Below are 16,390 nucleotides of genomic sequence, written 5' to 3'. Positions count from 1 at the left end.
AAAGATTGTTCACCATCATGGTTTAGGGCAGGCATGGGCAAACTTGGCCCTCCAGCTGTTGAGGAACTACAAATCCCACAATGCATTGACAGCCACAGTAATGACTCATAAAGGCAAATGCATTGTGGGATTTGTAGTTCCTTAACAGCTGGAGGGCCAAGTTTGCCTATGTCTGGTTTAGGGGAAGGATACAGAAAGCTGTCTCAGAGGTTTCAGCTGTCTGTTTCCACAGTTAGGAACATATGGAGGAAATGGAAGACCACAGGCTCAGTTCAAGTCAAGGCTCGAAGTGGTAGACCAAGAAAGATCTCAGACAGAAGCGACGAATGGTGAGAACAGTCAGTCAACCCACAGACCAGCACCAAAGACATACAACATCATCTTGCTGCAGATGGAGTCACTTTGCATCTTTCAACCATTTGGTGCACTTTACACAAGGAGATGCTTTATGCGAGGGTAAAGCAGAGGAAGCATTTTCTTCAGCCACAGCGTGGGCGATGTTTTGTAAAGAGGAATGGCCCAAAATACCTTCAACCAGAATCCAGACTCTCATTGGAACCTACTGGAAGCGTTTAGAGGCTGAAATTTCTGCAAAAGGAGGATCTACTAAATACTGTTTTTTTTTTTTTTTTTTTCTTGTGGTGCCCACATTTATGCACCTGCCTAATTTAGTTTAAACAATCATTGCACACTTTCTGTAAATCCAATAAACTCCATTTCACTTCTCAAATATCACTGTGTGTGTCTATTTGATATATTTAACTGATATTTTTTATTATAACAACCAACGATTTATACAGGAAAATCATGACGATTAACAAGGTTGCCCAAACTTTCGCATCCCACTGCAGTGTCTTTTATAACATTGCATCATTCTCTAATATTTGCAGTTTACACACTACTCAGCATTCTAAATGATTTTTCAGAGCAGCCCAGTGAACTATTGACCTGTCCTGTGGAGAGAAAAAGAAAATACAGTGACTGACAGTTAAAATAACAAGCTTCAGAAGACAGAGCTCTCTGCGACTTTGAAAGTCTTGAAGCTCAATGGCTCTTTTTTGCAAAGATAACTGAAGTTTAACTCTTCCTTTACTGGAAACAATATTAGACTTATATCTCTGCTCCTAATGTTTTATTTCTTAGCTGTACTACACATACAAATCATTATATCATTTTTTTTTTCACTTCAGTGTCTCTTTAAAATATCTTTGTCAGCTGGGCATGCAATACAATGTGTCAGCTGTGGGGGGAGGGCAAAAGGTAGCCTGACAGCTGTTTCGTGATCTCAATCGCTGCATCAGAGGTGCCACCCCCCACTGCGGACACTTTTGTATCTCATGCCCTGCTGACAGTGAAGGGCTTTTATGGAATCTGCCTCGCTTTCCGCTCCTACCTCTTCATATGTTGTGTAATGCTAGCTTGTGGTCTTATGCTGTCCACACCTGCTTGCGATTTTTTTTCTGAATCCAAGAATGTGAAGATGCGACATTTACATATAATGGGGCATACACAGGTTCTTGAATGGCATAGTAATGTGTTGCTACTGCAGACTGTCTGCATTTGATGTTTTATATTTAGAGTATCATACATTTTAGGGCATTTTCTGACTTCAGAGGAGTTGCAGTGCCTTATATCTACATTACGAAGTCATTTTAATTGCAATTGATGAGATGCTTTATATTCATTTGCAGAGGAAGTCTCGACGTTATTACCCAACACGTTTGGCTATTAATCTAGCATCTGGGATATCCGGCACTACACTGGACATCCATAAGCAAGGCTTTATTTTGGTGGAAACTAACTATAGGCTATACGCCTATACAGGTTAGTAAATGTTCGCACCAACAATTTTACTTTTATGGGTTGCGTTACTGTGCCTGGTGGATATTTTAGTTTCAACAATCTCTGAGTTTGAAAAAAGTTTCAGTATTCAAGAAAATGAGAAAACTTCGATGACGAGTCAAAGTAACACACAATAGCCAGTTACATTGCTCAAAAACAAAAAATAGTGAATGGGCAGAAATCCAAAGAGGAATGGGCGGAGATTTAGAAGTCCCTAAAACTATCTTTGAACCTAGTAGTGGTTCGAGTCAGCCTCTAAGGTGCTCCTTCACTGGTACTGGGTCGTCACTAGGCTATCTCATGTACCTGGCGCTGGCTCAGGGCTCTGTTTCATAGGCTGCAATGCCAGAGGAGATGTGCTACATATTTTCTGGTCCTGCACAATGTTGGTCTGGTCCAGAATGTATAGACTGCTTCGATCACTGTTTGGAAAAGTGATCCTGAAGGATCCATGGCCAGTACTGTTGCCCATCAAGATGGAATCCCTTAACAAAACCCATAGAATACTGGCGAGCTTTATTTTTGTGGTAGCGAAGCAAATCATTGCACGCTCCTGGAGGACACAATTTGAGTCGTTTGAGGAGGTTAAAAATAGTTACTACCTTCATGGCATAGGGTAAGATGGCCAGTATTTTGGAAGACAGAACTGATAAGTTCGATAAGACCTGGGATCCCTGGTGTCTTTATATTGGCCTGTCCTAAAACAGGTTGATGGACACTGATTAGATCTGCTCTGGTGTTATTTTTGTTCTTTTCTCTTTCTTTACTCTTCATTCCATCTTTCTATAGCTGTTCTTTCTCCTCTTTTTTATGGGCCAGTTTGCCTCCCCTTCACTGTATATGGTTGGAAACTTGGACTATGAATGACACCCCAATGTTTTTTGTCATTTATTTTAGAGATGATGCTTAATGTGATTTTTATCGAGGTTGCCTTCTTTTTTTCTTGTATGCTCCTCAAGTTCATGTTTCTCCACTGTTGTGCTCCTTAGTGATGCTACGATCTGTTATTGCTTTAAACCAAAAACTTCAATAAACATTTTGAAACCGTGAAAAACAAAATAGTAGGCTAATACAGAGTCAATATTCCAAAGTACTCTAGTGTAGTTATAATAAGGTACATAGTTAAAGACTTATTGTGTTGAAACATGAGGTTAATATCCAATCAAACATACCACAGCTTAATAGAGACCGATCTATAGAGTATTTGTTTTTAGTCATGGGCTCCTAATTTATTGGAAATGATACAGTGGTTTGCAAAAGTGTTTCGACCCCCTTGAAGTTTTCCACATTTTGTCATATTACTGCCACAAACATGAATGAATTTTATTGGAATTCCACGTGAAAGACCAATACAAAGTGGTGTACACGTGAGAAGTGGAACGAAAATCATACATGATTCCAAACATTTAAAAAAAAAAACCCCAAAAACAGCAAAGTGGGGTGTGCGTAATTATTCAGCCCCCTGAGTCAATACTTTGTAGAACCACCTTTTGCTGCAATTGCAGCTGCCAGTCTTTTAGGGTATGTCTCTACCAGCTTTGCACATCTAGAGACTGAAATCCTTGCCCATTCTTCTTTGCAAAACAGCTCCAGCCAAATCAGATTAGATGGAGAGCGTTTTTGAACAGAAGTTTTCAGATCTTGCCACAGATTCTTGATTGGATTTATATTTGGACTTTGACTGGGCCATTCTAACACATGGATATGTTTTGTTTTAAACCATTCCATTGTTGCCCTGGCTTTATGTTTAGGGTCATTGTCCTGATGAAAGGTGAACCTCCGCCCCAGTTTCAAGTCTTTTGCAGTCTCCAAGAGGTTTTCTTCCAAGTTTGCCCTGTATTTGGCTCCATCCATCTTCCCATCAACTCTGACCAGCTTCCCTGTCCCTGCTGAAGAGATGCACGCCCAGAGCATGGTGCTGCCACCACCATATTTGACAGTGGGGATGGTGTGTTCAGAGTGATGTGCAGTGTTAGTTTTCCGCCACACATAGTGTTTTGCATTTTGGCCCAAAAGTTCCATTTTGGTTTCATCTGACCAGAGCACCTTTTTCCACATGTTTGCTGTGTCCCCCACATGGCTTGTGGCAAACTGCAAATGGGACTTCTTATGCTTTTCTGTTAACAAGGGCTTTCTTCTTGCCACTCTTCCATAAAGGCCAACTTTGTGCAGTGCACAACTAATAGTTGTCCTATGGACAAATTCCACCACCTGAGCTGTAGATCTCTGCAACTCGTCCAGAGTCACCATGGGCCTCTTGACTGCATTTCTGATCAGTGCTCTCCTTGTTCGGCCTGTGAGTTTATGTGGATGGCCTTGTCTTGGTAGGTTTACAGTTGTGCCATACTCCTTCCATTTCTGAATGATCGCTTGAACAGTGCTCCGTGGGATGTTCAAGGCTTTGGAAATTGTTTTTGTAGCCTAAGCCTGCTTTACATTTCTCAATAACTTTATCCCTGACCTGTCTGGTGTGTTCTTTGGACTTCATGGGGTTATTGCTCCCAATATTCTCTTAGACAACCTCTAAGGCTGTCACAGAGCAGCTGTATTTGTACTGACATTAGATTACACACAGGTGCACTCTATTTAGTCATTCGCACTCATCAGGCAAGGTCTATGGGCAACTCACTGGACTCAGACCAAAGGGGGCTGAATAATTACGCACGCCTCACTTTGCAGTTATTTATTTGTAAAAAATGTTTGGAATCATGTATGATTTTCGTTCCACTTCTCAGGTGTACACCATTTTGTATTGGTCTATCACATGGAATTCCAATAACCTTGATTCAGGTTTGTAATATGACAACATGTGGAAAACTTCAAGGGGGCCGAATACTTTTGCAAACCACTCTATGTGCTAGGTGAATAGTTTAATTGAGTTCACTTACCCGGCCGGTGTTTCTGAGCAATCACAGCAATGCTTATGGTTGGGCTTAGCTCTCTTGCTTTCCAGAAAAACAATCCTCCAACTGGCAATTTTAGAATACAGTCTGCCTAAGTGGCCGCTTCACTATGTATTTTGTTACCGCTTTCATAAAAAAATAAAATGAGCATTTAATTAAAGGACATCTGTGATCAGGAGCATATGGTGGCTGCAATTTTTATTTCATTTTATACAATACCAGTTGTCTGGGTTCCTGCTGATCCTCTGCCACTAATAATTTTACCCATAGACTCTGAACAACAATGCTGCAGATCAGCAAGGCTGCCAAGCAACAGTATTGTTTTATATGGGAAAAATATGGCAGCCTCCCTATCACTGTCACTTCAGGTGTCCTTTGATCTTGTTGCATGTATTAGTAGTAGAATGCATTTTACTGCTTCTGTCTCTACAGACTCCGAGCTGCAGATTGCCCTCATTGCTCTCTTTTCGGAGATGTTATATCGATTTCCAAACCTCGTCGTAGCACAGGTTACAAGGGAGAGTGTTCAGCAAGCTATTGGCAATGGTATCACTGCCGATCAGGTATGAAGGGATGAAACTTATAGACGATGGATTATATAAGTGTTCTCTTTCTGAATTGAATAGTAGGCATATTATTTTATGTATTATGTTACAAATTCTTGACTGGATACTACACAAGTAAACCCTACACTGTCATCACTTGGCATGCTGTTAGATCCAAACATAATGCTGAAGCTAGTTACAACAAAGAAAAAATGTGTGCATCAACCAAGTAGAACCTGATAAATCTGGCTTTGCAAATTTGGCCTAATTGGCTAATCACGAGACATTGCTCATGCAAATATGCATTTGCTTTCGCATGCCAAACTATGCAGGGTCTAAAACTAATACCGCAAAGCGGCTGCCCTGCGGGGATTAGTTCATGCTACATTAGCACTATCCAGGAGCAAAAATCCTATTAGCATACATATGCTAATAGGATACAATGTATCATAACATTGTAACTAGGGGGAAGTGACGTAGGCTTCCATTGGAAATCTCCGATCACAGTGGCGGCGGGGAGATTATGAATGGAAATATTGTTTCCATTCATAAATTAAACATCGGCGGCGGAAATCAGCGGTGGGAGATAGCGCAGTGGCTGTATGTAAAGAATAAACACTGTTTTTTTAAACAAAAACAGTGTTTATTCTCAGCGGACATGCTTGGATTGGCACAGGGAACTTTTGTCCCTGGCAGCCAATTCCTCCCGCCCCCCCCCCCCCTGCTAGCAGCAGCAGTACGATCGCAGGCATCTGCCCGCACGATTGCCTGCAGACCACCCAAACTGCAGGGACGTGACTGGCGCGTCCCTGCTGCTCTAGCTGCTGCCGCTGTGGATGTGAAGCTCACGTCCACGCAGCTTAAATGGTTAAAGACCTGAGGGAAAAAAAGCACCACCGCACAACTCGCCTACTCCTGGATGCCTTCGCTGCCTTTTCCGACCTGTCGCCTCTCCCATTCCGCTGCGGTGTCCTCCTGTAACTGCTGTCATCTTTACTGCTATGGTGCTGACCCGGAAGTACTTTCGGGTTACTTCTGAGACAGCGCCATATTGGTGAAGATGATGGCAAATACGAGAGGACGCAGTGGCGGAATGGGAGAGCTGACAGGGCGGAAAAGGCAGCGAAGGAATCCAGGAGTAGACTAGTTGTGTGGTGGTGCGTTGTTTTTTTTTTTTTTTTTTTTCAGATCTAAAACTGTGCGTACATGAGTACTTTAATTTCACAATACCAGAAAAAATGGTTGACCAGGCTTGCAGTTACCTGCTAGAAGTAACTGCTCTTCAGTACAATCCATTCTATTGCATATGAATTCCTAAAGAGGTCACAAGGTTGCTTGATTTTATGCACTTCTTAAAAATGGGTGTAGCTGAAATAGCCAAACTCCTTGTTAAGGACTATGCACAAAGTTTTGAACATCTAGCATATAATCTATCCACCAGAAAAGTTTAAGGTTCAATTCTCATGGAAGGTTATGTTAAAGAAAACCTGAACTGAAAATTAAAATACACAAGTCATACTTACCTCCCATGTAGTCTACTCCTCAATCTCTTTCTCCTCTCCTGCGTCCTGTTTGTCCACTGTGATCAAGGGAATTCTCTGTCCTCCATTTGAAAATGTCCATTACCCCATAACCGCTTCCTGGTCAGCACACTGTTAAACTGTAACATCACCCACTTGAGCCATAGGGAAACATGGACATTAACTGGCACATCAGTTTTCCTCTCAGCTATAACTGACAGCAACTGATATATTTCAGTTCTGACAATGTTGTCAGAACTGGAAGGGATCATTGTCATAAGAAAATGGTGAGCTTCTGAAAGGAACTGATGGCAAGGTAACTATTTCATGTTCATTTGAAGTTACCTCATATGTTTATTTTAAAATAATTTTACTCAGTACAGGTTCCCTTTAAGATCTTACAGAGCACCACTTTCCCTCTCTTTAGATGTTTTGTAAACTTTTTTTTTTTCTCTTTTCTTTATACACCTCAACTTATAGATAATTCATTTCTTGAGGACAAGAGCACACACTGTGATGCTGCAGCAGGTGAGCTTTTACCCACGTTTTGCATGTATTTATGTGTTAGTTCTTCATTGGTGGCAGATGTCTGCGTTCACTTACATGAATTAACAACATGCCTCATGATTCAAAACATATTCGTTCATTCACAGGCACTTTGATTGGCTCGTGGAACACCTGTTCTCCTTCAACAATTGCCGCCATGTAAATCCTGACGCGAACAAGCTCGTGTGTGCCCACCTGCAGCGGCAACACTTGACCCACATATGCATCCAGATTGATTAACCACGGCTCAAACTAGATGGATATATCCGTCCATTTTGAGTTAAGTGGTTAAACAACTGATTCATGCATTTAACCCAAAGCATGTTTATTTTTTGTGTTGATTCATTGTTTACGCAAAGTTGCATAAATCTTTGTAGGGCCAGTTCACACAGGTGTTAAATGAGGCAGCTGTAGCGTTCCTTAAAGTACTGTCCAATCAATTTAATGGAAGCAATTTTTAAATCATGGTACTGGCTTTTCTCCAGCCATCATATGGGACACAGATAGATAACCGTACATATTAACCTCCGTAGCGGTATGCCCAACACTGTCGTTTGCTAGCCTCAGGAGTCCCCCAGTAAAAAATTAAAAGATCACATGCCTGCAAAAGGTTTAGCGAGCACTAGGCTAGCTAGTGTTGGTGGCCATTGCCTGCCCCCTCCCCGTCTCACACAGATCGCTTCTGATCCCCACCCCGATCCAGCCGCTTATACATTACCCAGCCTGGATCCAGCAATCAGCGCAGCCTCCCCGCACAGCTCCGTTCTCTCTATGGGGAGGATCGTACATGACGTCATGTGCAGTCACGATCCTCCCCATAAAGAAGACTGGAGCTGTGCGGGGAGGCTGCGTCGATCGCTGGAGCCAGGTGGATAATGTATAAGCGGCTGGATCAGTAGTGGTCGGGGGTGCTGGCCACCAATACTAGCTAGCCTAGTGCTAGCTAAACCTTTTGCAGGCATGTGCGATCTATTAGTTTTATACTGGGGGACTCCTGAGGCTGCAAAACCTCCTGAGCGGCGTAACGCTCAGGAGGTTAATCAACATAACATGATTAAGTAATGTGGTGTGTACCCAACTCATTTGTGTGAATTGCGATATTTGGTGGCAAATTTGTTTAAATACTATGTAGATCAGATTTATAATATATCTGTTTGTGTACTGTATTAGCCCTGTAACAGGTAAGGTACTATTTTCACCACCTAAATGTGATTACATATTTATTTCTTCCAGACTCCAGTGCTGCCTCCAACCATCACTGATCAGATTCGTCTTTGGGAACTCGAGAGAGATCGCCTTCGTTTTTCTGAAGGTTTGTAAAACTGGTTGTTGTTAACTTTATCCCACAGGGGTGCTCTGTACAGGTGGTATTTGTCCTCATCACAGTCTTCATAAATTGCTGCTGATCCATGGTAAACAAAGGGCATATGTAGCTCCAAACGTCATGGAAGGAATCATTTTAGTTTATAATGGGGTGAAAAGTGATTACAACCTCTTTTTTATGTTTTTATTGCTGTCTGTCCAACTCTCCTCTGGGAGAGCTTCTCCTACTTCCTGTTTGACAGAAAAACAGGAACAGGGATGACAGGAGCAACCTGACAAGTTATAACCTTTACTAGTGCATCTCAATACATTAGACTATCATTGAAAAGTTAATTAATGTGTGTGTGAGATTCATTTCACACAGTGCAGTGTTCTCCCCAGGCTCTTTTAGCCTGGTGCTCCACCCGGCTAGTTTTGGTGACCACCCGGCTGTCATCAGTTCACCTCCTCCTATGATGTAAGCAGAGTTGCTCACAGAAGCACTGGCCCTGCATTCTCCTCTCGCCCCACCCGGCTACTATTTCATGCCACCCGGCTGGAAAATATTTCTGGGGATAACACTGCAGTGATATATTTAGAGTATTTATTTATTTTCATTTTGCTGATTATGGCCTACTGGCAATGAAAACCCCCAAATTATGTATCTCAGATAAGAAGAATATGACATCCTATATAATAAAACCCCTGTGTCTCTGCGTCCTCCTGTGTGTGTGTCCCCCCCCCCCCCCCCTGCTTCCAGACTTGACAGTTTGCTGTCTGTGAACCTCATTGCATTGTGGGAAATAACAAGGTTTTGCCAACTGCCAAGCAAGCAACATCTCCCTGTGTGCATATACTTCGGACAGTGGTGGGGGATGGGTGAGCGGGAATCGTCGGTATGCGCTTTGCCAGGGTTTAGCAGCCGTGGCCTAGCGCCCGTTTTTTAACGGAAGGCTCTTTTTTTTTTTTTTTCCCCCCCCCCTCTAGTAAGACCAATAAAAACAAATTTATAATGACGAGATGTTGGCTTACTGAACTGTATATCCATGTACACTCTCAATATTTGGTCAGGACACCTTTTCAATGAATTACTGCTTCAATGCAGCATGGGGCTTGGGAATGGAGGTAATCAGCCAGTGACAATGCTGTGGTATTATGGCAGCCCAGGATGCTTTGAGAGCAGCCTTTAGATTGTCTGCATTTTGGAGTCTGGTGTCTCTCATCTTCCTCTTGACAATACCCCTATAGATCTTCTATGAGATTTAGGTCAGGTGAGTAGAATGATCAATCAAGCACAGTGGTACCATGGTCATAAAACCAGTATTGGTACTTCTGGCAGTGTGGGGAGGTGCCAAGTCCTGCTAGAAAATAAAATTTACATTTCCATAAGGTTTGTCAGCACAGAAAAGCCTACTGTGCTCTAAAATTTCCTGGCACACTGCTTCTCTGACTTTGAACTTGATAAAACATAGTGGACCAACATTAGCAGATGACATGGCTCCCCAAGTCACTGTGTGGGAAAACATACAAAGTCCTTGCATGTTGACCTGGCTGGGATTCGAACCGGGGACACAGCGCTGCAAGGCGAGAGCGCTAACCACTATGCCACCGTGCTGCTTGACACAAGGTATGCGACAGTTCTAGCCCCATATATTTGTGTGTGTTGGCTCTTGAAGCACAGAGCCTAGCCACAGGCTACAGTAGTGAACTTTTCACAATACTGTATTCTAATTTTGTGAGATACAGAATCTTTGTTTTTAATTAGCTATAGAACATGATTCGCAAAATGAAAATAGATGCTTGAAATATATCACTCTTGCTTCAATCCACCAAGGACTGTTTGGTTAAACCCCCCCCCAAAAAAAACGTTCAGCAATTTACTAAGCCCTGCTTGGTAATGTAATAGTCTCACCAGCTGTAGAATAGTTGCTTGCAGCAAGCGTGACTCTTCACCTGCAGCTGGTCTGCATGTTCCTGTGTCGGCTCACTAGAGAGTAAAAGGCTTTCTGTATCCATTTAGATGTGCATGCTGGCCACTAGAGGGAGCTCTCCTGTGTATCAGTATATAGATCTGCACATCTAAAGAGATACAGAAAAGTCTCTTTGAATGTCTAGCTCTCCTGCTCTGGTTCTCATATCCAGCCCTACAGTGCATCGGATGAAATGGAGTGAGTAGCAGCAGTCTATTATAAGTACTGGCCATTTTGGCGCCAGGTGAAGTCGAAAAACGGCTTATCCATTTTTTCTATTCATCTATTTTACTAATTTGTGTGGTCCCTGACTGAAGCTCCAGGTACTTAAATCAGTCATGCAGTGCTGCACCAAATCTGCACAGGTCTGTAATTTACCTCACTAGTCGGTAATTTTATTTTACAGTATTAACAGCCTTAGTGAATTGGTGTTTAGCAAGTTGTTCTGAAAAAAACCCAGCTGTTTTCTGCATTATTGAATGCGGTAATGTTTAGTGAATTGAAGTGTGTAATAAATCTGTATAATGAGTTTCACTTTTTGAATTGTCAGAAATATTGCGGTTTTTTTTTCTTCCAATTTTCATGATTTTTTTCTTTTGTTATAGAAATATATTATTGAGATAACAACATCAATTTGTGTGTGCGTGTGTGCGTGCATCAGCACATCACCACACAGAAATGTCTTAGTTTTACTGTGCCATGATAGTTGACAAAGAATATGGACTTGTGGTATTTTATGCTATTAGTAACTAACAAATAGGAAGCTCTGTGGTGAAAGTCCTTTTACTACTTTTTCTTTTTTTCTTTCCTCTGTTCCTCCATTAGGTGTTCTGTACAATCAGTTCCTCTCTCAGGTGGACTTTGAGTTACTAAGAAACTATGCTCAGGACCTGGGCGTGCTTGTGTTTGAGAACCCTGCTCGGCGGGTAATGGTGGTCACCCCAGCTGGACATTCAGATGTTAAGCGCTTTTGGAAGCGACAAAAACATTCATGAGATAGACTGCATCACTGTTGTCAAGCAACAGAACCGATACTTTATAATGAAGCTAGGCCCAGGCTTTGCTATCGCCATGCTGGTGGGAACGTGGTTTTCTACGCTGGCTGTTCCGAGGGGAAACACAGCAGTGACATCTGTTATTTGTAGCTGCACTATTGTTTCCAGAAACAGGAATACGTTTTGTTATGCGGAAACTTTTTATTCAGCGTTTAATAATTTTCTAATAATCTGTGTTTGAAGCGATGGTATAAAGGATTTCCATCATCTGAAACTAGGCTTAATGCATATTAAGGCTTTCTCATTAGCTGCTTTTACTATGAATAAAGAGGTCAGGACACAGAGTACTGTTTGTTTACTGGATGTAATGGGAATGATAATTGGGTACAATCATTATGAGTTCAGCTTGGCAAAACAATGGCCTCAATTCACTAAGCTCATCTCCTGTCTTTAATAACATTTCCGAGCGTGTTTCTAGTGTTATCACCATGGTGATAAGGCATGTAGTATTCACTAAACCATTTACCTCAGGCAAACCTGTCTTTAAAGAGGAACTTCAGCCTAAACAAACATATTGTCATTAAGTTACATTAGGTATGTTAATTAAAATAGATAGGTAATATAATCTCTTACCCACCCTGTTTTAAAAGAACAGCCGAATGTTTGATTTCATGAGGGCAGCCATCTTTTTGGTTGAAAGGAGGTGAGAGGGAGCATGAGACAAAGTTTCAACTGTCCTGTGTGCTGATCACCCCTCCCAGTTGCTAGGCAACGTGAACAACATAGGAAATCCCATCATGCTTTGCACAGCATCAGGGAAAAAAAGCCCGGGCAGTTTTCTTTGATGGGTGGAGCTTAGCTAAAAATGCAGCTAAAAATCAAAGTTCTGATGCTGTGAAACTTAAAGAAACACCAAGCCTTTTCAGTTCTGCTGAGTAGATTTTTAGTCCGGAGGTTCACTTTAAGTTAAAGTGGAACTGAACGCTTGTACAGGACACAAGGAAAACATAACAGAAATGCACCATATATGTATTTAAAGAGTTTAGTCTGTGTAATTCCTCCTCATTTGTGTCTAATCACCACTACTTGGAATTTGATCTCTCCCATGTGTCACATGACTGCCTATTGCAGATAAGCCCATTTGAAAGTACAGGCTGTAAACAATATGTTTATATGCTTCCATGAATCAGGAAGTAGAAACTGTGCAGATTTATTTTAGGGTTTGTATCAGCTGTAACAAAGATGTTTATTGTTTAAAGGTTATTATGCTGTTCTGTATCTTTTAGAGCAGAGAGGAGTTCTGAGTTCAGGTCCACTTTAAGCAGAGGTCTCTAAAGTTAACTATTAAATCCTTAAAATAACTACAGAATTCTAAAGTTTAAGACAGGCTATTAATTCACAGAAATGAATCCAAGAAGAGTTAAAGAGGAACGCCTGTGAAAATAATGTAATAAAGTGCTTCATTCTTACAATGATGATTAAATGATTTAGGCAGCGTTTGCCCATTGTAAAAATCTTTCATCTCCCTGATTTACATTCTGACATCACATGGTGATATTTTTACTGCTGGCAGGTGATGTCAGTGGGAGAAATATCTCTGTAAATGGACAATTGTGTGTGTGTGTGTGTGTGTGTGTGTGTGTGTGTGTGTGTGTGTGTGTGTGTGTGTGTGTGTGTGTGTGTGTGTGTGTGTGTGTGTGTGTAAAAAAAAAAAAATAATTGTCATTTACAGAGATATTTCTCCCAACCAGCATGGGTATGTGTAAAAATACACTCCAAAACACATTGTACTACTTCTCCTGAATATGGCGATACCACATGTGTGACACTTTTTTGCAGCCTAGGTGCGCTAAGGGGCCCAACGTCCTATTCACAGGTCATTTTGAGGCATTTGGTTTCTAGACTACTCCTCACGGTTTAGGGCCCCTAAAATGCCAGGGCAGTATAGGAACCACACAAGTGACCCCATTTTAGAAAGACACCCCAAGGTATTCTGTTAGGAGTATGATGAGTTCATAGAAGATTTTATTTTTTGTCACAAGTTAGCGTAAATTGATTTTTTTTTTTCACAAAGTGTCATTTTCCACTAACGTGTGACGAAAAATTAAATCTTCTATGAACTCATCATACACCTAACGGAATATCTTGGGGTGTCTTCTTTCTAAAATGGGGTCACTTGTGGGGTTCCTATACTGCCCTGGCATTTTAGGGGCCCAAAACCGTGAGTAGTCTGGAAACCAAATGCCTCAAAATGATTGTTCAGGGGTATATGCATCTGCAAATTTTGATGACAGGTGGTCTATGAGGGGCGAATTTTGTGGAACCGGTCATAAGCAGGGTGGCCTCTTAGATGACTGGTTGTATCGGCACTGAAGTGCAGGATGTTCTCAAATTGTGACCTGGACATGGCAGCAGAGAACATGGGCATGTGATGTACTGGGTGCGTAGACCAATAAGGCCGCAATACATTCTTTTTGACTAGACCCATGTTAAGGAGAAGGCCCCAAAAAATGTTACGTTCGGAAACTTGGAGTGGCTTCCACCGAAAAGGCTGGGCATGATAGCTTCTTGGATTTGCAGTTGCGTATTGTGTGGCATAACGGTTGGTCTCAGCCACAATTAGGTCGTATAGACCAGCGGGGGAAAAAAAATTCTGTCACTGCGGTGGGGTGGGTGAGGGTTTGGCCGGGTGATCAAAAGTCCGCAAGGGCAGATTAGGGCCTAATCTGATGGATAGGAGTGCTAGGGGGTGACAGGAGGTGATTGATGTGTGTCTCAGGGGGTGATTAGAGGGGATAATAGATGCATTCAATGCACTGGGGAGGTGATCGGAAGGAGGTCTGAGGGGGATCTGATGGTTTGGCCGAGTGATCAGGAGCCCACATGGGGCAAATTAGGGCCTGATCTGATGGGTAGGTGTGCTAGGGGGTGACAGGAGGTAATTGATGGGTGTCTCAAGGTGTGATTAGAGGGGGGGAATGGATGCAAGCAATGCACTGGCGAGGTGATCAGAGCTGGGGTCTGAGGGTGTGGGTGGGTGATTGGGTGCCCACAGGGGGCAGTTTAGGGTCTGATCTGAAGGGTAGCAGTGACAGGGGGTGACGGGGTGATTGATCGGTGATCAGGGTGTGATTAGAAGGGAGAATAGATGCAAGCAATGCACTGGCGAGGCGATCAGGGCTGGGGTCTGAGGGTGTGGGCTAGTGATTGGGTGCCCAAGGGGCAGATTAGGCTCTGATCTGATGGGTAGCAGTGACAGGGGGTGATTGATGGGTGATCAGTGGGTGTTTAGAGGGGAGAACAGATGTAAACAATGCACTTTGGAGGTGATCTGAGGGTGGGTCTGTAGGCGATCTGATGGCGTGGGTGGGTGATCAGATGCCTGCAAGAGGCAGGTTAGGGTCTGATCTGATGAATGGCAGTGACAGGGGGTGATTGATGGGTGATTGACAGGTGATCAGTGGGTGATTGCAGGGGAGAATAGATGTATACAGTACACGGGGGGGGGGGGTTAGGGAGGATCTGAGGGTGTGGGAGGTGATTGATGGGTGATTAGGGGGTTAATGGGGTGCAAACAGGGGTCTGGGGGGTGGGCGGGGGCTGATGGGTGCTGTGGGCGATCAGAGGGCAGGGGGGGCAGGATCAGTGTGCTTGGGTGCATACTAGGGGGGCTGCAACCTGCCCTGGTGGACCCTCGATCACTGGGACCACCAGGGCAGGAGGCAGCCTGTAGAATACGCTTTGTATACATTACAAAGCGTATTATACGCTTTTAATGCGGCAGATCGGGGGGGGTTAACCCGCTGGCGCTGCTGACTGGCCAGCGGGCTGATGTCGCGGGTGGGCAGAGCCTATTGGCGGCGGATGCGCGTGCATTCAGCGCGCAATCCCCGGCCAGCTAGTGCAGAATGAGCCGCCACCGATGGGCATATTGCGGTCGTTCTGCACACCACTTTACCATGGGCGGTCGGCAAGTGGTTAAGGGCTCGCTGTAGGTCTGTATAACTCAGCACACAAGTGACCCCCCCCCCCCCCCTTTTCTGCCCACCAACAGAGCTTTCTATTGATGGGCTCTGATCGCTCCCACAATGTTTATATTTTTTTTATTTGTGCATTTTTTTTTAAATTAAATTTCCCTATTTATTAATTTATTTTTTACTCCCTCCACGCGCCAGCCTATGACAGCTGATCGCTCCTGAGCCTCCCAGGGGTACAGCAGAGTGACACGGCTGTCCCCAGTACAGCGCTGCTGTAGATCGCAGAGCTGTACAATGTAAATAGACGGCAGTGACAGTCTCCTAGCGGTGATCGGCGCTGGGAGACTGATGACAGAGCGGAGCTCCGTCATTCAAGCAGAGATGCCCACGTGATCTCCTGCGAAACGCACCCACAGGGCTTTACATCAATTGGTGTTGAGCGGTCCTGGGGGAGCTGCTGCATTCACGCCGATTGGCGTGGATCGGTCGGCAAGAAGTTGAAACTAACAATGGTACCAAATTATGTAAACCTTGCATTGTTGTACATTTATACTTGGGGCTTGTTCACACAACTGTCTGTCAGTTTCTGCAATTTCAGAATTTGTAGGGATGTTATACGTGTCTTATAGTCCCAAACATATGGTAAATCATTTGTCCAGGACCACCCATACAAGACTTTTTGCAACTTCCTCCCTTCTTTTGAATTTTTCTTACAAAATCTGTCAGTCTCCAAACTTTGAAACCTTTAAGTGAGTCTGAAGCCTTTTAACCACCCTGGCGTTCTATTAGG

At 43.2% G+C, this 16,390-nt stretch overlaps 1 protein-coding gene across 4 annotated transcripts in view; it reads left to right on the top strand.

The window, feature by feature from the left end:
- GTF2H4 (general transcription factor IIH subunit 4) overlaps positions 1 to 12,058 on the top strand; it is a 35,454-nt gene extending 23,396 nt beyond the window's left edge. For all 4 annotated transcript variants that reach the window (XM_068267337.1, XM_068267336.1, XM_068267338.1 and 1 more), the window contains exons 10-14: positions 1,692 to 1,824; positions 5,178 to 5,308; positions 7,291 to 7,338; positions 8,590 to 8,668; positions 11,454 to 12,058. In XM_068267337.1, the coding sequence (XP_068123438.1) occupies positions 1,692 to 1,824; positions 5,178 to 5,308; positions 7,291 to 7,338; positions 8,590 to 8,668; positions 11,454 to 11,623 (561 nt within the window). In that variant the 3' untranslated portion in view covers positions 11,624 to 12,058. The remainder of the gene's footprint in view (positions 1 to 1,691; positions 1,825 to 5,177; positions 5,309 to 7,290; positions 7,339 to 8,589; positions 8,669 to 11,453) is intronic.
- The last annotated feature ends 4,332 nt before the right edge of the window (positions 12,059 to 16,390 follow it).

The sequence above is a fragment of the Hyperolius riggenbachi genome, chromosome 2 (assembly GCF_040937935.1).
Source record: "Hyperolius riggenbachi isolate aHypRig1 chromosome 2, aHypRig1.pri, whole genome shotgun sequence".
NCBI lineage: Eukaryota > Metazoa > Chordata > Amphibia > Anura > Hyperoliidae > Hyperolius > Hyperolius riggenbachi.
This window is presented reverse-complemented; position numbering and strand designations above follow the sequence as displayed.